This window comes from Gobio gobio, assembly GCF_949357685.1.
Source record: "Gobio gobio genome assembly, chromosome: 19".
NCBI lineage: Eukaryota > Metazoa > Chordata > Actinopteri > Cypriniformes > Gobionidae > Gobio > Gobio gobio.
In genome coordinates this window covers 30,230,101-30,252,286 of record NC_137112.1, presented here as the reverse complement: position 1 = coordinate 30,252,286, position 22,186 = coordinate 30,230,101, and the positions used below count along the sequence as shown (strand labels likewise).

At 36.8% G+C, this 22,186-nt stretch overlaps 1 protein-coding gene across 1 annotated transcript in view; it reads right to left on the bottom strand.

Moving 5' to 3' along the window:
* Window positions 1-22,186, bottom strand: part of cadpsa (Ca2+-dependent activator protein for secretion a) — a 182,258-nt gene that overhangs the window by 33,592 nt on the left and 126,480 nt on the right. Inside the window, exons 19-24 of the mRNA XM_079844227.1 lie at window positions 19,739-19,771; window positions 15,595-15,701; window positions 12,933-13,089; window positions 9,112-9,253; window positions 5,548-5,700; window positions 445-600 (exon numbers count right to left, since the gene is read on the bottom strand). Of these exons, the coding sequence (XP_079700353.1) occupies window positions 445-600; window positions 5,548-5,700; window positions 9,112-9,253; window positions 12,933-13,089; window positions 15,595-15,701; window positions 19,739-19,771 (748 nt within the window). The remainder of the gene's footprint in view (window positions 1-444; window positions 601-5,547; window positions 5,701-9,111; window positions 9,254-12,932; window positions 13,090-15,594; window positions 15,702-19,738; window positions 19,772-22,186) is intronic.

The window sequence follows — 22,186 nt, the reverse complement described above, 5'->3', positions numbered from 1 at the left end:
GTACGAATATTTAATGTCATCTCTCAATTAATATTGTGTCGTAAAAGCTACATACATAATAATTAAAAATAGCTAAATGTTGTTTTAAATTGAGTTTAGCATGTCACACTGCAGTAAAAGCAATTAAAGTGTCAACTGTCAAAATACCAGTGTGCCTAAATTTAAAAAAAAAAAAAAAGAAAGAAAGAAAGAAAGAAAAAGGCCATTTTGTGTCAGATATCTGTAGTTGTTAATAATAATTCATTACATATATAGCGCTTTTCTGGGTACTCAAAGCGCTTTTACATATAGAAGGGGGAATCTCCTCAACCACCAGCAAATGTGCATCATCCACCTGGATGATGCGACGGCAGCCATATTGTGCCAGAACACCCACCACACACCAGCTTATTGGTGGAGAGGAGACACTGTTGTTGTAACATTGTTAATGTTTTCCAGCCTCACCTTTTTACACAGGACTCAATCATATCACTGGACATTAGTTTAAGTCGGCTCTCCAGGTGTTTGGCAAACTCTTCTTCTGGCCAGTGCAGGTCTTTAATGAATGTCTGCAGTGCATCCAGCTTCCAAAACAAGTCTTCTGAAGTCCCAGAACCATTACTGCCAACACCAGGACACATGCAGAAGAGACAGTTAGAGAGAGATACAGTAAGTTATTTTAAATAAAGCTGTATATCAGGAATGGAATGCTCCGGAAAAGGTCAGGAAATAGGAAGGTCAGAGGGCAGGGGGTTGTTAAAGAAGACAAAGCCTGTTTCAAGTCTACACACCAGGGTGGCACATTTGGTTTACTTATTTTTTGACCACTTCCCGATCGTTGCAGAGTTGCCCTGTTGGCTTCAGCTCAACCTCATTGGCGATCGTTCCATGGAAAAAATAAATGGTTAATCCTAAAGCAAAATGATAAACAATCAGGCCTTACTTGGTTGTTTGAGTACAGGTAAGGTAAACATGCACAATGATGTCAAAGGAGAACTGCGGGATCACGAGTAAAGGCTGTATGTGTGGCAGGAGGAGCTACAGTCCCAGACTTTCAACTGATAAAGCTATAGATCTGTTTGAATGGAACCAATTTCAGCTCCACAGGGTCCGAACTGAATGAAGAATAGATCATAGAAAGAAAATTGACAGAGACTGACTCTCACACCATTCCTCACAGCCTGAGTACAGAGTCCTCAAACAGCCAGCAGGCCAAGGCATCTTCAGTGGAAACATATTTTAGGATTGACTGAAGCAATGAGAGCTTCACACTGAAGACAGATTTAGATGGAAGACTCTAAGGGTGCTTTCACACCTGGTTCATTTGTACTGTACTCAACAGACACTCGTACAGCAGCAGAAGGATGTGTAGAAATATTTACAGATTGATTAATGATGAGCTTATTTATTTACTTATGCCAGTATATTAAATAAAATAAAAATGTGTTTGATAGGCTTACTGACATATATAAACCTTATAATCTATAAATATATAATAATCTATAAATAATCTTTCTTTCATTTTTCCTAAAATAAAAAGAAAAACTTTTAGGGTTAAAAATAAATAAATAAAAAATTACTAAGAAAAGTTACAAATAGTCAAAAATTATATACATAAAATCCAATTCAAATATTCATGTTGTGCTGATAATGCTGATAATATACAGTCATTTGTAATGAAAATTTTTATATTAAAGATACATTAGAAAATTGGACTTTTAAATAACACTGTATACGCAAAAGTTTGAAATTGAATTCTTAAAAAATAGATGAAACTGTATACTCTTGTAAAACTGGCCAAATTAGATATCAAACAAAACAGTAGTCTGGTTTCCATTACAGATTTACGCAAAACGTTTGTGTCCAAAAAAAACTATTGCGAAATGACAGCTTTTCCATTAACCGATGTAATGCGACAATATAATTTTCTCCTCTTGCGATGAGTCATTCCAAAAATGATGGCGACGGAGGGCCATTATTTTTAATCGAAGGAAATGTAGGCGTGTTATCCAAGCATTAATGGCAAGGAAAGCCGCTTACTTATGAGGTGTATGAGCTGGTTCTGGGAGGTTATATGCGATTTCACAGAGGAACTGTAGATTCAGAATTTACGAATTAAAAGATCAACCTTTTTTGAGTTGTGCAATGCAAAAGGGTAATAAACAAAGAATCTCGACTTTTACCGACAGGTGACCTGTAAATGCAGAAAAACTGTTTCCATTGCAGTTTTGCGAAATATTTCCTTTTTGCCTGAAAAACCACCTCATGCGAGCATAAATACTTTTATATATAAAGATATAAATATAAAAAGATTTTGTATATTTTGCGATATAAAGTCAGAATTGTGTGTATAAAGTCAGAATTGAATTGTGCGATATAAAGTCAGAATTGTGTGTATAAAGTCAGAATTGCGTGTATTAAGTCAGAATTGCGTGTCAGAATTGCGTGTATTAAGTCAGAATTGCGTATAAAGTCAGAATTGTGTGATAGTCCGATTTTAATTGTGTGATATAAAGCCAGAATTGTGTGTATAAAGTCAGAATTGTGTGTATAAAGTCAGAATTGTGTGATAGTCAGATTTGAATTGTGTGATATAGTCAGAATTGTGTGTATAAAGTCAGAATTATGTGTATAAAGTCAGAATTGTGTGTATAAAGTCAAAAAAATAGAAAAAAAGGAAAAGAAGGGGGAAAAAGAGGAAAAAATAGCCTTTTTGACATTGACTTGTTTATAAATAGCCCCTTTCTTATTTTTTTTTATTTTATTTTTTTTTAAATAATTTTTGTTCTGTTGTTGTTTTCTGTTTAGTTATTAACTTTTGTATTTTGACTACATTTGTAATTACATGTATGTGTATACTCTCTTTCCCCTACGAGAGTTTTGTATTTTGCTATTTTTTGTCAATAAAAAAAATTTAAAAATTAACTTTTGTATGATACAGTAAATGGGAGTTTTTGCCAAATTGGCAAGTTTCCATTTGACATATTTTCAATTTGAAGAGTAATGGAAACGCAGCTATTGATCCATTGTGTGAAAAACACCACAAATGACTGTTGTGAGAAACAATGCAGTTTAAAGTTTGGGTTACTCACACAGCCAGTAAAGAGTCTTGTATTTGGTTTCTACTGAAAGCAGATGCCTGTTGCTCTGAAGCTTGTACATCTCTTCAGAGCACTATGAAGGAAACAGGACAGGACCAAAGGGGGGATGGGGAGATCTCCCTCAGTATTCTTATCCCCAAAACCCTATATCTCAAGACAGCCCACAGAAGGAGAGCTACTATTCTGAGACCCCATACCCAGCAAATACAGCAAGAAGAAAGAGGAAAAACACCTGTATCCTTTTCTATACTAATAGAAAAAGGGGAAGGAGGAAGATGTTGGAAAGATACAAGATGTTAAAGTAGCATCACTTATTCATGACCAGATATCAATGATGAGCATATAATCATATGACCATGATATTGTGAATAATTTTGTTGAAGGTGAAGTGTGTGATTTCTGCGTCACTAGCAGAACCAAACAAAATTGCAATCTGTTTGTTTAGGTTTAGGTTTAGGGCTGGGCAAACTGTCTGATTTCGAATGAAATCAGTCATTATATGTTGGCTTGATATTAATGAATCCACAAAGAAAACATAAGAAATGGTTTAGCAGCTGTACAAGGCCTCTTCAGGCAACATTCAACATTTGTCTTAAAAAACATTCCTTTTCTAGTTTTTGTTTTTGTTTTGTTGTTGCAATTTTGTTTGGTGCAGCTAGTGCAAGAAATTACACACTTCAGCTTTAATATTCCGCTGCCAAAACATGAGCTTGTTTCTATAGTGTGATACTGTAATTGTATCTTCCAACCCTTCAACATGCTAAGGGCTATTTGGGTTCAAGTTGCCCATGGGCTTTTTTCATGCTGCGGCCTTAGCATAACAGAACATATATTACTTAAACTATTCAAGTTTATTGTAAACACAAATTCTGGTTGTATTTTATTTTACAGTGCACTGTGCATCCATTGTACTTACCTAAGAAAGTACTAGATAATATAAGACAACTGCATGGGTTAAGGTTAGGTTTAGGAGAAGGTTACCTAGTTATTACCCAGTTTTTGTAATTATTATAATAAGTACATTGTGTGTGCATGCGGAACAGGCCTGTAAAATAGAGTGCTAACCAAATTCTAAATAGAAAGTATTTTAAGCTTGAGTTTGATATGTCAAGACAGGTACTAATATTTGTGACTAACGTGTGGTGGCTTCAACTACTTTTGGCAACCTTTGGTGTTTACTCATCATTACACCTTAGAGATGGAGTGTTACTCAGCATGCGTAATTATGTCTGTAAGTGCATGCATAATTTTTTTTCCAATACATGCAGCGCTGAAGGTATTTCACTCTCGTATGGAAAGTGGTAAAATGCTACGTTTTGGAGAATTGTTTTTTAATTATCATGTCTAAATATAAACTAAAAATCCCTTGTCTCACCTCTGTCAACTCCTGAATCGCAATTTTTTAATTCATAGGCACAAGTATGTGGAAAATGTCCAAACATGTAAATAAAGTACTTGATTCCACATATACAGTTTTAAGAAAAAGTTTGAGAACTATCTAGAATTACCTGATTACATATTACTACCATAATGTTGCCTTAATGTGAGTCAAATTATTATACTTTATATATCTACTTCAAAAATTGTACTTTGCCATTATATTCCAGCTTTATATTTCAGATAAATACTGTTCTTTTGAAATTTCTATTCATTAAATAATCCTGAAAAAAAAAATGTACACAACTGTTTTCAACATTGATAATAATATTTATAAATAATGTTTCTTGAGCAGAAAATCTGCATATTAGAATGATTTCTGAAGGACCATGTGACTCTAAAGACTGGAGTAATGATGCTGAAAATTCAGCTTTGAATCACAGAAATAAATAGCATTTTAACATAAAGTTATTTTATTCTAAATTGTAAAAAATATTTCACAATAATACTGTTTTTGCTGTATTTGTAATCAAATAAATGCAGCCTTTGTGAGATTATGAGACTACTTTCAAAAACATTAAAAACCCTTAATGTTTCCGAACTTTTGACTGGTAGTGTATATAATACACTATCACATAATAAAATAAAACGATGATTTAAAAAATAAACTGTATTTACCCACAGAATAAATCTCAATTAGTGAGATAATGGCCTTTTGCACAGCATCTGTTTTTGTATAACATAACGTCAAAGCATCTGTTTGTGTTTATTGTCCCTTATGTGCAGTATGACACATGAAAGTGATCCCAAACATAGTAAATCAACAACAGATTGCATTAAACTGGAAAAACATGTAATTTAGTTGCGGAATTCTGATTGCAAACATATAGAAATGTTCTAGTGCAATCTATAGTTTCAAGCATTTGGCTCAACAAATTGTCCACTTTCCTAATTCAAATATTTCAATGAAACCTGTCTACAAATAATTAGGGGTGAATCCGAATTGGAATTAGATACGAACTAAAGATGATATGTTGATGCTAAGGCCACACATGCATGTATTAGAATCCAGTACAGACTCAGTACACACTCAGTATCAGATAAACCCGGCATCCAGTTGGGGGTGGAAAAGCTAGGCATTTGCATTGGTCGCAGATTAACTGACACTGGTAGATTTGGTACTTTAGGCATTTGTAGATTCACATTTGGTAGGTTGACACTGGGCAGATTACTTGTTAAACTCCTGTGGAAAAAGAAAAAAAGAACAGAAAAAAGAATGCAATGATGTAGATGCACGGAAGAAAGCATGGGTGATAAAGAAACAGCATTACGTACAGTATGTTTAGAACACAAGATGAAGAATTCATTTAGAGATAAGATGGTGTTGCAGAGATGGGAAGTGCACACGAGACAGAGTGAATCACATTATCACCACTTGGGCTCTGGTTTTATGAGAAAACACATATGTTTCTGCTGAAATGCAGATTGTTGATTCAATTAGCATTAACATTCGTACAGTCACACAATTTGTCTTATGTTGCTTTGTTGAGTGATTCAAAGTTATTCTGGTGACTTGTATATTTAGGAATCATGATTTTTTATTTATTTTATAAACGTTCAACAAGCAGAGCTGGTTAGGACCGTAAGAAAATTAGGGCTAGTTAAAGAAAACGAAACCTGGATCTCGAAAATACACCCATAATTAATTTTATAGGGGACCTATTGTGCCCTTTTTCAAAGTTTTGATTTTGTTTTTGGGGTCTGGAATAGGTTTTCGTGATTGAATGCATTTAAAAGTAGGGTAGGCAATTTCTTTTATATATAAAAAAAAAATCTCTTTACATCCTGATAGCAATCAATAATATAAGTGGTCCAAATATTAAAACATGTACATATATCTTCTGTGGAAGTCTCAGGACCAAAACAAATGTATCCAATCATTGCATTTGGTGCAATATGATGATACAAAATGTCCTACCTGCCTGCCAACATATGTATTTGCATACCTCCACGCACCCTGCTCGCGCAGACATCACACGTTGTCGACACGTTCCATGTGGCTATGCAAAGTTGTAGACAGACGTCAGACACCGAGCGCCACAAAAATACTTAACCATAATTACGAGATGGCAACCCGTGACGTTCTGCCTGGAACTGTGTTATTATTTTAATGTTATGTGCGTTGAGACATGAGGTAATTTGACGCTTTGCAGACTGTGCATGTGTTTTGAAGGAGGTGTGGCTTTAGAGACGCTCTGAAGGGAGGGTGGGGTCTCATGCTTTCAAAGCTAGCTTGCTATTGCTAGCCACTCCTACCTTTAACATTGTTGCAGCACCTCTACCTGGTCTGTAAGTAATGCTGCCTTCCTGTACTATCGGAAATTTCCTATTTTCCACTTCTGAAGTCGTGATTATGAGATCGTCACATTCAAGTGCTTTGTTGTCAGAAAGAATAGGACCCATGGAGGACACCAGGTTTATTCTTGCCTATTAATTTGGAAAATCTTATTAAAGCTAAAATGATATTTAGTGTCCCATTCATTGATAACTATACAGTATATACACTCACCTAAAGGATTATTAGGAACACCTGTTCAATTTCTCATTATTGCAATTATCTAATCAACCAATCACATGGCAGTTGCTTCAATGCATTTAGGGGTGTGGTCCTGGTCAAGACAATCTCCTGAACTCCAAACTGAATGTCAGAATGGGAAAGAAAGGTGATTTAAGCAATTTTGAGCGTGGCATGGTTGTTGGTGCCAGACGGGCCGCACTGAGTATTTCACAATCTGCTCAGTTACTGGGATTTTCACGCACAACCATTTCTAGGGTTTACAAAGAATGGTATGAAAAGGGAAAAACATCCAGTATGCGGCAGTCCTGTGGGCGAAAATGCCTTGTTGATGCTAGAGGTCAGAGGAGAATGGGCCGACTGATTCAAGCTGATAGAAGAGCAACTCTGACTGAAATAACCACTCGTTACAACCGAGGTATGCAGCAAAGCATTTGTGAAGCCACAACACGCACAACCTTGAGGCTGATGGGCTACAACAGCAGAAGACCCCACCGGGTACCACTCATCTCCACTACAAATAGGAAAAAGAGGCTACAATTTGCACGAGCTCACCAAAATTGGACAGTTGAAGACTGGAAAAATGTTGCCTGGTCTGATGAGTCTCAATTTCTGTTGAGACATTCAGATGGTAGAGTCAGAATTTGGCTTAAAAACAGAATGAGAACATCATGCCTTGTTACCACTGTGCAGGCTGGTGGTGGTGGTGTAATGGTGTGGGGGATGTTTTCTTGGCACACTTTAGGCCCCTTAGTGCCAATTGGGCATCGTTTAAATGCCCAGGCCTACCTAAGCATTGTTTCTGACCATGTCCATCCCTTTATGACCACCATGTACCCATCCTCTGATGGCTACTTCCAGCAGGATAATGCACCATGTCACAAAGCTCGAATCATTTCAAATTGGTTTCTTGAACATGACAATGAGTTCACTGTACTAAAATGGCCCCCACAGTCACCAGATCTCAACCCAATAGAGCATCTTTGGGATGTGGTGGAACAGGAGCTTCGTGGCCCACAAATCTCCATCAACTGCAAGATGCTATCCTATCAATATGGGCCAACATTTCTAAAGAATGCTTTCAGCACCTTGTTGAATCAATGCCACATAGAATTAAGGCTGTTCTGAAGGTGAAAGGGGTCAAACAGGGTATTAGTATGGTGTTCCTAATAATCCTTTAGGTGAGTGTACATTCACTGCACTATATAGCTAGCTTGCTGAAGATTCTGGAATTTCGGTCAAATACAGGCTATTTTTGCTGTGTATAATACACACATTTCAAATGATTTTTCATATATGTAAATATGCACTACTTTAACAAGTAGACAGTCGATGTAGCTGTTGTGGGAAAACTAATAAAGAACACCAGTCACAGCAGCCACCGTTCTCCCCTCACCATGTTTAGAGTTTATGGCCAGCCCAACTCTGGAACTTTGGTATCAAAATTAACCCCTGAACTTCCCTGTGGTAAATACAACTTAAGAGGGTGTTCATGTCCAATTTTTAACTAGGAAAATCTTATTTATGATCATTTCGATTGCACGTGAAGGCAGCATCACACTCTGTTTTGTTTCTGTGTCTGTGAAGCCACCTTCTTCCAAAAAGCACAATGTGCTCTGACTGGATCACTTACCATAACCGCGAGATTCAACATTAATGCAACTCAACCAGGCCACGCCCCCCTTTTTATGTGTGTGTGTGTATACATATTGTGACATGTACGTTTCCGGAAGTAAAACTCATGACAACAATCAAGGAGTTCAAAAACAGTACTTGCTGATATAGAGAACAACTCTCTTTGCGGTGGACTTTGTGCTTTGTATCTTTGCAGACCTTTTTCATGCTCAAACAGCAAAATTACACACTGAAGACAGTTGAAATGTAAAAAAGTATAATAGGACCCTGTTAAGCTGTTAAAAATCAAGGTCTGTTTCATTCTGCTGGAATCCATCTTGCTCTCTGAACACAAGACTGCGAAAGTCCAAGGGGGATGATTAATTGCATACATTTTTTATAATTGTACTAATTGAATTATCATCCCTAGAACTAACGCTTAAAGTGATAAAGTGTTTCACTTACTTGACAGGTTCCCAAGACTCTCGTTCAAATCCTCTGTGTATGGACTGAGCTATGGAGGACTCCATTAGGTCCACATACCTCACCACCAGAGGGGCAAACAGGTCTTGCAGGTGCTTATGAAACTTCCCATTACATAGATTATCTGAAAAAGCAAGATGAAAGTGGGAAATGAAAAATAGAATGAATGAGTGAGCTACAAAGATCCAATCAATTCGCGATGGATAATATCAAGTGCCACCCTACAATTTTTCTTGTATGAAAAGCGGTTTCACTTGGATATAAAAGATTATTATATTAAGATTATATTAAGATTATTGCAATTTACATTTCACGCTGACTGTAACTCTCATAAATTAAGTTTATGCAAAAATGTAAAAAAAAATCTTCCCATCCATGGGGCACAAATTGTTCAGATATTTAAAAGTAGCTACCTTTCCTTCTAGGTTAATTTTGTATTAGATGAAAGTTTATCAAAAATATCTAATGGCGCATTACAAAAAAAACCAAAACAACTTGGACTTGTACCTCTCGTGCTTTTTGTTTGTTTAAGTGGAAAGTGCCTTATGTTTTAGTGTGATGACTAAGCAGTAGTCATAGCGTGTCTATTTCTCTCACTCTGGTCTCTCTCAAGGTCGATCATTCACAGTAGGTGCCATGTTTGTTTGCTTCCCTGATTGCTCTGTTCCAATTAGCCACTTGAGCGGTGGTGGTTGTACACTTGGCTGTGTTTGTCCGCGAGCGAGTGGCCGGGGCAGTGGGGTCTACCAGGCTCCTCTGTTTTAGACCTCATTAGCAGCATGAATAGCTTCTGCTTTAGCGCCTGTCTGGTGTTAAGGCTATTTCATGCCTAGCTCAGTGCTACAGGCACAGGACGATAGTGACCTTCCATGCTGAATGTCCTGTTCCACAGATGTAGTGCACGCTGTAGGCTGTCACTTGATGGTGTTTGCTTGTGTTTGTGTTTATGCGAGTGTTTGAGGAGACCAGGGGGAGATGATGTGCGTCTCTGTGTTGCAGTGAGGAGTAATATGTGTGTGTGTTTGTGGGAACCTAGATGTGAAACTGGTGCATCAGTGTTTTAGTTTTGTGTTTGAGAAGAGCTCTCTAATGAAAAAAGTTTTCTGCTGGAATGCTGAATAACAGAACATCTGTATAAGGCTATCTTTGTTCTCTTCTTTAAATGTGGTAATTAAAAATAATTCCACATCTGTGTTATTTTAAGGTGTTATTATATAAATAATAAGACACAATCTCTCATAGAAGTATACAAATGAGAAGTTATGAGAAGTTTATTATTCATGTACATGTATTAAAGAAAAATAAATAAAAACAAGCAAAAAAAACTAAATAAAACTAAATAAAATAATGAATAAATGAAAACATAAATAAAACAACAAACAAACAAAGACGAATAAACACATGCATTTTTGGTAGTTGCCAAAAGAGATGTCTGGCCTGGGAAAATTGACATCTTTTATCCTTTATTCAATTATTATTAAAAGTTTGTTAAAGATTTTGTAATCATATTGCGTAGTTGTGTTTAGAATCAATTGTTTTATTTCTGATAACAAAATAAACATGCCAAATTGTGTGGACAAAGAAATTACAATTTAATTATAAACAAAATGTTTTTTTTTTTTTTTAAAGTAACTAAAAACAAAAGATATCACATTTGGCCACTACTGTGTGCATGTGTGTGTGTGTTTGTGTATTTATTTATTTACATATGCACACACACTCTTGCTTTCACAAGCTCCATCTCTGCAAGCAGAAAAAAGCAATCCAATATCAAGAATAGGTTACTAGACAACAGACTGTCAAGCTGTGCAAAGAATGCCACTAGGATAATTAGTCAACTGCAGCCCATGGCAGCATGGCTTTAGCACCATGGACAGCGCCCTATTGACTTCAGTTCATTAGAGACGTGATAAGGCCTTGAGCAAACTCTTTACAATCAAAGCGTTGGTTTGACTCCCTGCGGGTTTCACTATTTGGCCTTTAATTCTTCTATATTGTCTCTTAAAGCTCTGCTTTGATGCAATTTGTAAACTATTGTAGGCATGCAATATTTTAGGACTGCAATATCACAATTATGCAATTATGGACCGTGGATATGACAATTTCCAGTTCCGTACGTTTATGAAAACTATGATTATGACTTCTGCTTCCCTCCTGCTTACAAAAATCACAATGTGTTATCTGCTTCTATCGCAACAATTTTAAATAGGTTTTTTGTTTGTTTAAAAAAAATATTTTAGTTAAACATTTAAGATTGATGCACTTTACATTATTTCAGTCTGAAAAGAATGTTTCTGACAGTCTATGAGACTGGTGCACTTAGAATTCGCTTAGTGTCCGAATCCACATTTAACAATCCCTAGTTTAACGATGGGAAAAAACGGTTGGCGTGCCAGGCGCATGGTCCAAAAGGATTGTGCCTAGTCTATTGTAATGACTGGAACAAATCAGACACAATAATTTTTTATATTTAACAAATAATCTTTGAAACAAAGAAACAAATAACCCCCCCCCCCACACACACACACATACCACTAAGAAGGGCCTCAGTTACCATGGATACCAACTGATAAGACGGTTAATTGCTCTAAAAAAATGTAGCCACATGGAAAAGGAAAAGGCCACATTTAAGACAAAGCCTGTAAAAACACACTCTTTTGCCTCAAGTTATATACGTACAAACCGTTCTATAAATGCACCCCAGGACATTGTGTGTACAAATACAGTATAACTGTCTTGTAAAGCGTCTCTTGTATGGTATTTCGTTTTATGCATATCTTATGAGCAAACTACTAGTTGATGTAACCTCATATATGTTGTGTCTAAATACAACATAAATGTAAAGGAAGAATAATTTTTCTGTGGCCATGAAAAATACCCTTTTCTTAGAATTAATTAATAATAAATACTGTGTGTTCACAGGATGAACTGATTGATTGATTGTAATGTTAATGTAGCTACATCAAGTTAATCGAATTAACTGATTCAAATATTCATAATTAATCATAATGAATAATCATAATGAGTTATGAATAATTATTAATATTTCCCCTCTGAGCTAATTCACTACACTCTCAATGAGTCATGGGTGTGTTTTGGGCATAACGTGCAATAAACCAATCATCTCCCATTCCCTTTAAAAGCCAGGTAAGCTTGCACCATGGCTATTTACATGGGGGAATTTGCGAGCGGAAAGACTGAACGCTTCTCCATAGAGGAATTGTGATCTGCAGTAAACTGCTGTGCGTCCCTGTGTGTGTAATAAGCAGAGTGTACACGCGTTGTGCACCCGCCTATAGGTGCACATTACTAAGGCTCCCTTTAAATAACACAAAAAATACTGTGTTTTCAGTTGCCTCAAAATAGCAACACGCCAATAATGCGCCTGAAACCAGCGAAATGGGCGAACAGGGCGAGTGCATTTACTATTTAAACAATGTGGCATGGGACGTGAAAATGTTGGGCTGAAACTAGCAAAAAACACTTGCCTGCCATCACATTGCACCGGGTATATGATAGGGCCCAAAATATTGATTTGGGTTTTAATATTTTATTAGCACACTAAACACAAAACTTCCACTAATTATATATGTGCTATATGCCGTTCCTAGACGGCATATAGCGCTGACTTCAGTTACCCGGATGAGCCTGTGTTATCAGTTTTTACCCGTTGTTATCAGGAAATAACATATAGCTGGATGGTGCAATTGACCAATCAGAATCAAGTATTCCACAGAGCCGTATAATAATAAGGCAAACAAATAATAAAGACCTGTACAGAAAAGATTGCCTTAAATACTTACAGTCAATGCGCAGAAAGTCATTGAGCAGCTGAAAGAGAGGGAAGCTGTCCCAGCTGTCTGGGGGTTGAACCTCCAGTGCTGCATCCATGTCCACAGCATATAGAGACAGAAATGTCTCGGCGTGCTCAACCATCAGATCTGACCACCATGCAAATGCCTGCAATGAGAGAAAGAGGCAGAAAAAAAGAGGAAATGAAAGATAACATAAAAGCAGTCATGTAATATAAAAACATAATTTGAAGATCAGCCTTTTATCTTATTCTTAAGGGCATGACAGTCCACAGACGTAAAAAAAAGTTATTAAATCCACACTGGTCTTTAAAAAACCCAAATAATTGAGCTTTATGCCGGACTGTCCAGAAATGTAATTTGTTCCACCTGTATGTCTGTGGAGTGTCATGAGCTTATCTCATGCATTGAAACTCTCACAGCTAATAGTTAATGTCTAATTCACATACAAAATATTTTTCAAGTACATCCTTATTTACTTCACATTTTGCAGATGTGAATGTTCCCACAAGTCCATGCACAGTAACTTATGCCCTTGTAACAGAAAAATTCCCAGCATGCAGCAGCAGCGATTAGCAGCACAATCTCAGTAGTTGGCATTATTTACGTGTATCTGTTCAAATATGTTTAATTATGCTGCTGATCCAGCTGTGCTGCGGTGTGTAACACATCTGGCCTGCAGATATGCACCAAGCGTGTTAGACAAATGAAAGGTTAATGTAAATCATGGCTTCCTCTCCTTTAAAAAAAGCATGCTGTTGTCACTGACCACTCAAACAAACATTTCATACCAGTGTGCTTGGCACCAGTATATCAGTTTTGCTTTATTGCAACACCTCTCCCAAAAAACACAGAGAAGTCCATTTGCAATACAGTTGAATGTTTGTAGTTAGAGCTGGTAAGTGAAGCTAGCAGACCAAACCAAGCTGAAAGACACAGGACAGAGGAGAGTTTGAAGATAATTGGGGTTGTGCAAGGGTGAAAATGAGACCAGTCTCATTTTCATTGAGGGGTTTTTTTTTGGGGGGGGGGGGTCTGCTTCCACAGGTGAAGCACTGTCCCCCTTGTTCTTGTGGAAACACAAGCCACTTGCTCAACGCTCCACAGGGACAGTTGACCAGGGGAAGGATGGGGTGTCCAGGCAGAGATGGGGAGGAGAAGGTGAAAATCCCTCCATCCATGGTGCAGGGGCTGCGACATGCACATGGAGGGGGGCTCTAGGGTCTACATACCTCTTTACCCTGTCCAACGTTTCCCAGCCAACAAACAAGTAATGAAAAACAGTGAGAGTTATGTGAGGTTTTTTTTATTTTTTATCTGTATTTGTGTACTTCATTATCATAAATGCTTCAGCATTAAAGGGCTTTAAAATGCAATTGGAAAACAATATGATCACAAGAAAACAGTTAAGAATGATTAAGGGTGAATCTTGATCAAAAGGAAGCAAATAAATAATAAAAAATAATGTTTAATAAAAAAAAGACTGTTTGGTACATAAAGATTCTAGGTGTCACTGGTGCTTTAAAAATGATATATATATATACACACACATGTGTGTCCATTCAATTTACCAGACTTATTCAATTATTTTGCACATGTATTACTTTGCACATGTGTATACTTAAACATGCAATTTCAGTGGCATGATAAATGACTGGACTATGTAAAATACCATAAACAATTCCATGCATTTTAGTGGACATGTTTATTAAAAAATGTTTTTATGTGCTTAAAGGGATAGTTCACCCAAAAATGAATAATTCTGATGAGTAAATCATGACTATGCTGTTCCAAACCTGTAGCCATTTCTGTAGGCAGATATTTTGAATAATGTTTAACTGAATAATGTTTTAAGTCCATACAATTACAGTCAGTGGTCCCAACCAACATCAGACCCCAATGACTTTCATTGTATGGAAAAACGTTTTCTTTTCTCTTAAGAAAAAAGTTCTTAGTCACTTTCAGGTGAACTACTCCTTTTAATGGCTTAATGAAACTGGCACCAGAAGCAAAAAAAAAAAAAAAAAGCCTGTTAGAATAACAGACTGGAAATAAATTTAAATGAACATGAATGTATTTCACATAAAAAAGAACAACTGTATTAGTTTTGTCCATTGACTTTGATGCCTTCAAACTGTAATGTGTTCAGTCAATGTGACAATAATTTCAGTTCAGAAAAAACTGATCTATCTATCCATCATCTATCTATCTATCTATAATTAAGAATACAATTTAAATTAACTGAACTGAAATTAAAGAAGTCCTGATTTGCTATGCCTAATGCCTCTTCCAGGGTAGGCCAGATCATGAGGCTGGCATGCAAAAGCAGGGTACGGCACTGATGGCAGCAAAAAAAATTAAAATAAAATAAAAATAAAAAATACTGTACCGCCTGACCTCCCGTACTTGTGCGTGTAGCCTGCGGAGCACATAATTTAAAAACACAAAACACATATATTCTGCTTTTCTATGTAAGAGGACGACGGCTGCTCTAGTGTGAAATGCTACCTAAACAGTGCGAGCAGCCATTGAGGAAGGTTTTTTTGAGAGTGAAATTTTTTTTCAGCGTTGTTTGTTTTCCCATATAAAAGTGTGCCTGATGTATTTCTTTTCATGCATGTGTGTATTTAAGCATGTATTGTGTCTCACTCACCTCTGCATGGTGTTCCTCATTCTGCTGGAGCACCTCTATGACCAGCTCGGCCAGACGGAGTGTATCCTCAAGCTTTTTGGCAGGGGTGACTAAGCGTCCTACATTTTCTGAGGCACAAAGGTACAGCAGTTAATAAGGACATACAGGCAAACCACACATGGAAAACACTGGACTTTCCTCAACCTGTCTCATGCCTAAAGTAAATCGCATTTCACAGCAATGTGATTTTTAAACTTAATATGTACTGTTGGCAATGCAACAAAAAAAAGATGTTGTGTTTTAACAATGCTGGTGGTAATTTAAAAGTATTTAATTGAAATCCTTCTTTAAAGAATGTCAGGTCATACGCATATTTGCTATGAAAGCAAAAACTTTAGATGACAATTAAAAGGTAAGAGGTAAGAGTTCTGGGTTACATCTATAATTTAATTTGAATTTCATAAATGTTCTCTCTGGGAATAAAAAAAAAACTGACTTAATGAACCACAAATTAGCTGCTGCATATATCAACTCCGCTGTCTTACTTAACGACTTAGCATAATCTTGACACTCTGTCAACACTCAGCTCTGTAGACATGAACCATAATGAGTCAATAAAGAGCAATGCAAATATAATGAGTCAAACCAAGGAACTGAGGAAAAAGAAAGGATAAAAACAACAACAAATATGTTATAGTCATCATGCATAATGTTCAGCACATGCAGGAATTTATGTCGTCTTACTTCCTACCTCTCTCTTAAACATGTCATACTTAAATGTGACCTTCATTGTTTATTTCAAAGATTTCATCTGCCAGTTGATGAAGAATGGAGAATGACAGGAGTAGTTAAAACATTCATTTTAAATAACAGTATGACATTAAAATAATCATATAGTTTACAGCAGACTTGTGAAAATGGACACGTTTAGGGGTCTTTAACATGATGAATATGCACAATTACTGTTTGTTAAGGATGGGATTGCAAACTAAAGAGACATTTATGAGACTATGGACATATTTTTATAACCCTAAAGGCTTCAATATTGGCTGAGAGGGTGTTTAGACATTTTTTTAGACAACCAAAGTGATTTTTGTTTGTCTGCTGTTGGTTTCGAACAAAGATTTGTTTGTGCTCTGTCAATTTTTGAGATCTTTGAGCATGTTATTATTTGACTGTGATAAATGTGGCACTTTGATGGAGGGACACAAAGACGGATGAACTAGGAAGCAAAGTCATTTGCTGTGTGACGAATGTCAAAACAATTAACATCATTTTGAAGAGTCACACCCCCCTCTCAGTCAAAAGTGCTTTCATCACTAAACACAAAGCGCACACCCCCGATTGTGAATTAACCCTCTGAACTTTCTTCTAATTGTATCTCAATCATCTTTAGCTCCCTCAAAAAGACTGAAGACTTAAAGTAATATTTGTGACCTTCTAAAGGGTTACTGTCCATGCAAGGACGAAATGTCATGCAGTAGTGCGACATCAGGTATTTCAATAGCAATGGACAGAATGCATTAGCATTTTGACATTTGGATTATTATGCTTGAAAAACATCCAACGAATAATCTTGGTTTAGATTATTTGAAATACCTGATTTTACTAATTCAAGACATTTTTTTTTAGAAAGGAAGGGTTTCTAAACCAATACATGATATACTGTAGTTTGTAGATTAAATATACTTGTTTTTCTGATATTTTTGTAAAGGTTTCGGAAACCAACACACAATGTTGTCACCATATATTCACTCCAATGAAAAATCAGCAATATGATGTGAACTGAAAAATGATTAACAGTGCATCAGTATTGCTATTTGACACATTAGAGGTTTTTCTGTAACACTTTACACTAAAGTATTTTTTTAATATTAGTTAATGCAATTGTAGTATTATTAATAAAGCAATGAACATGACTTAATCCATAAAAATAGGGCACAATTTCTCTATAGTTACAGGTGTTTTACATGTATTTCGAATTTTGAACTTCATTGCGTTGTGTTTTTCAGATGTGTCCGTAAAATTACTGGATTAATGTCCTGGTAATTTTCTGCCAGTACATTATCCGTCTTTTTACTGATTTTTTTTAACAGTATATATATATATACTGCCTTCGCTCCTCACGTGCATCAATGAGCCTTGGCCGCCCATGACCCTGTTGCTGGTTCACCACTGTTACTTCCTTAGACCACTTTTGATAGATACTGACCACTGCAGACCGGGAACACCCCACAAGAGCTGCAGTTTTGAAGATGCTCTGACCCAGTCGTCTAGCCCAGTGGTTTTCAAACCTGTCCTGGAGGCAACCCAGCCCTACACATTTTGTGTGTCTCCCTCATTTATCACACATGATTCAACTCATCAGCTTGTTAGTAGAAACTGCAAAAACTAAATTGTGTGTGTCTGATATGGGGGATATACAAAATGTACAGGGCTGGAGTGCCTCAGGAAACCACTGGTCTAGCCATCACTATTTGGCCCTTGTCAAACTCACTCAAATCCTTACGCTTGCCAATTTTTCCTGCTTCTAACACATCAACTTTGAGGACAAAATGTTCACTTGCTGCCTAACAAGTGAACCCACTAACAGGTGCCGTGATGAAGAGATAATCAGTGTTTTTCACTTCACCTTTCAGTGGTCATAATGTTATGCCTGATATACACACACTGAACAAAATTATAAACGCAACACTTTTGTTTTTGCCCCCCTATTTCATGAGCTGAACTCAAAGATCTAAGACTTTTTCTATGTACACAAAAGGCTTATTTCTCTCAAATATTGTTCGCAAATCTGTGTTAGTGAGCACTTCTCCTTTACCGAGATAATCCATCCACCTCACAGGTGTGGCATATCAAGATGCTGATTAGACAGCATGATTATTGCACAGGTGTGCCTTAGGCTGTCCACAATAAAAGGCCACTCTAAAATGTGCAGTTTTATCACACAGCACAATGCCACAGATGTCGCAAGTTTTGAGGGAGCGTGCAATTGGCATGCTGACTGCAGGAATGTCCACCAGAGCTGTTGACCGTGAATTGAATGTTCATTTCTCTACCATAAGCCGTCTCCAAAGGCGTTTCAGAGAATTTGGCAGTACATCCATCTTCACGGATGAATCCCAGTTTTCACTGTACATGGCAGATGGCAGACAGCGTGTATGTGTCGTGTGGATGAGCGGTTTGCTGATGTCAACGTTGTGGATCGAGTGGCCCATGGTGGCGTTTCGGGTTATGGTATGGGCAGGCGTATGTCATGGACAAGGAACACAGGTGCATTTTATTGAAAACATTTTGAATGCACAGAGATACTGTGACGAGATCCAGAGGCCCATTGTTGTGCCATTCATCCACGACCATCACCTCATGTTGCAGCATGATAATGCACGGCCCCATGTTGCAAGGATCTGTACACAATTCTTGCATGGCCAGCATACGCACATGTCACCATTGAGCATGTTTGGGATGCTCTGGATCGGCGTATCCGAAAGTGTGTTCCAGTTCCAGCCAATATTCATATTTTAGAGTGGCCTTTTATTGTGGCCAGCCTAAGGCACACCTGTGCAAATAACTAACACAGATTTAGACCGATTTGTGAACACTCTTTGAGAGAAATAGGCCTTTTGTGTACATAGAAAAAGTCTTAGATCTTTGATTTCAGCTCATGAAAAATGGAGGCAAAAACAAAAGTGTTGCGTTTATTAATCTAACAAATGCTGTAAAAATATTAATATGCTATCTAATGCATTAACTAATGTTAAATGATTGAATCTTACAGTAAAAGTGTTACAGTTTTTTCTTAATCACACATTTTGTGCAGAGAGAGTATCACTTTAATCATAAATAATACAGGCAAATAATCTGCTTTATATTATTTGTTGTAAGTTTAAGTAAGAATTAAAGGAATACTCACTCTGCATGTTCCATAGACTGGTAATGCATACATACAGCTTTTACCAGCTCATGGAAAATGCATCTTGAATTGGATGCAATATATAGACTTAAGGAGACATTGGCATAACCTTGTCACAAGATTCACATGGTTATCTTAATGTTTGCAAAATGTGCCATGTGAATGCTGTAAGTTGGTTATGTTTTGAACTGGGGGATGGGGAGGGGGCTGTTTTAAAATGAGTTTAATAGTAAGTCAGACAAAAGATGTCACCTGGATCCTTCTGATCCTTCTGAGATTTATCTACTAAAAAGAAAGAAGAAAAGAAGAGGGAAGGAGAAAGGAGGAAGAAAGGGGAAGAGAAAAGGAAGAAGGGGTCAGCTTTCATTTAGTTTCAGATGTGAGATCTGATGGGAATGTAGAGGGAGAAGTAAAGTGGAAGAAAGAAAGAGGCATTTAAGGACAGGACTGTCTAACCCCGATAGACCGGTCATTCCACGCGGGATTGCATGAAAGAAATTCTACAAGAGTGGTCGTATCACGCTGGAAAAACAAACCATTTCAACAGGGGTGTAAAAGTACAGAGAAACTATATTGGAGTTCAAAAATCAGTAGTGTAAAATGTAAAACACACTTGAGAGAACATAAAGAAAGGTTTCCACATGTAAAGGTGGGGTAGGTAAGAATGATCTAAAACACTTTTGTCCAAATTTGTTTAAACTTTCTTTATATGTCAATACATAATTAAAATTTAAGTACTCTGAAAAAGAGAGTATAAAAATCGAGTGACTAGACTTTTTAATCTGCCATAAACACCGCTCATTATTTTCGTTCGGGCCGAAACAAGTGATTGGCTTGGGCGCCTGTCACTCTCTCTCGCTACCATGGCTACCGCCGCTTTTGCTCCAGGATCTGCCCACATGCGCGCGCCCCAGTGTTGCCAAGTCAGGCTACTTCAAACACTGTTGCCGCGGGCTGTTTTTCATGTCCGCGGGTTGAAGCGACCCCAATTATGTGATATTTTGCCCCGGGATTTGCAAATTTTAGCAGCCAGCCCTACCAAAAAAACATATTTTACCCCCCAAACGCGTTTTTTACCGGAGAAACACGATTGGGCGTGTTGGGCTAGTTTTGAGTAGCAATTGGGCGGATTTTGTTGTGAAAACCTGGCAACCCTGGCGCACCCGTTTGATTTGAGTTCAAGAGGCTGTATTTCTGCTGGAAGGGTAATCTTTCATTTTGATTATACATTTTTTTGGTTTATGTTTTCATGAAGCATGTCTCACTAGCACACGTAACGTTAGCTGCCTAATATAGCTAACATAACATTACTTAGCATAAAGTTAAAATGTTATACACTTAGCGAACCATTAGTAGAGATGATAAATACTCAATATGCCTAGCTCAAGTTGATCGCTGTCGTGTTGAATTTCGCAAAATGCAACTTTAGATAACAAAATGCATGTGTAAAAGCTAGTACACCGCATCCAGGAACTTTTTTTAGAACTAAGTTAGCTTTAGCTACTACCCTCTGTCTAAACTCTTTTACCATGTTCACCGGGAACTTAACCTGCACGTTTATTTCGGCCCTTGTTTTTTTTTTATATACTCTACCAATGTTTATGTTGATGTTTTTATCTCGTATCTGTGTGTCGTAGACACTGTGTTGTGTGTGTATTTTAAACTTTACCAGTATCATTATTCTAGCTTGATAGTGAGTACTAAAAGACATCTTATTTGTTTATATTCATAATGAAGTTAGATTTTTTATTACATGTGATTCTGACATGATGTCACTACATGCACTTCTTCTCCGCTCGCCTCAGGTAAATAATGCGTCTTTCAGCTGATCGTGGTCGGCGTAGCGCGTTCATGTGTTTTGGGGGCGTGGCTTTGGAAAGAGCCCAGAAGGGAGAAGGTGGAGTGAATGGAAATAATGAGCTGTCTTTAAAACAGTCGTGAGAGGTCTACAGACACTCAATTTTTATACTTTCTTTTTCTGAGTACTTACATTTTAATAATGAATTGATATATAAAGAAAGTTTAAACAAATTTGGAAAAAAAGTTTTTTAACCAAATCCTACCTACCCTACCTTTAACTTTAGTATAAACTTATACTAAACTTAGCATTAGGCTTTAGTTAGTAGGCTTCTTGTTTTCAAAAACAAGAATAACCAATAACAAAGTTTGTTAGCTTGGTATGATGGACAAGAAATGTAAACTGCAATTTAAAAGTTTAGGGTAAGGATGCATTAAATATTCAAAAGTAACAGTAACAACTTTTACAGTGTTACAATATTATTTTTCAAATAAATGCTGTTCTATTGAAACTTCTATTCAAAGATTCATGAAAAAAATGTGTAAGGATTTCCACAAAAAATAAGCAGCACAACAGTTTTCAACATTGATAATAATAAGAGATATTTCTTGAGCAGCAAATCAACATATTAAAATGATTTCTGAAGGATCGTGCGACCCTGAAAACTGGAGTAATGGCTGCTGAAAACTCACAAGAATAAATTGCATTTTATATAAAATAGAAAACCGTTAAGTATTATTATTTCTATTGATCAAATAATAAAGGTGGCAAACTTTTGAAAGGTGATGTATTCTAAATTTTTAAACCATGACCTGTAAAAGTACTTTTCTCTTTTTTACCATTTCATTCAGACATTCAAGTATTTTTCCCCATGGAAAATTCAGTACATTCAGTTGTATTAG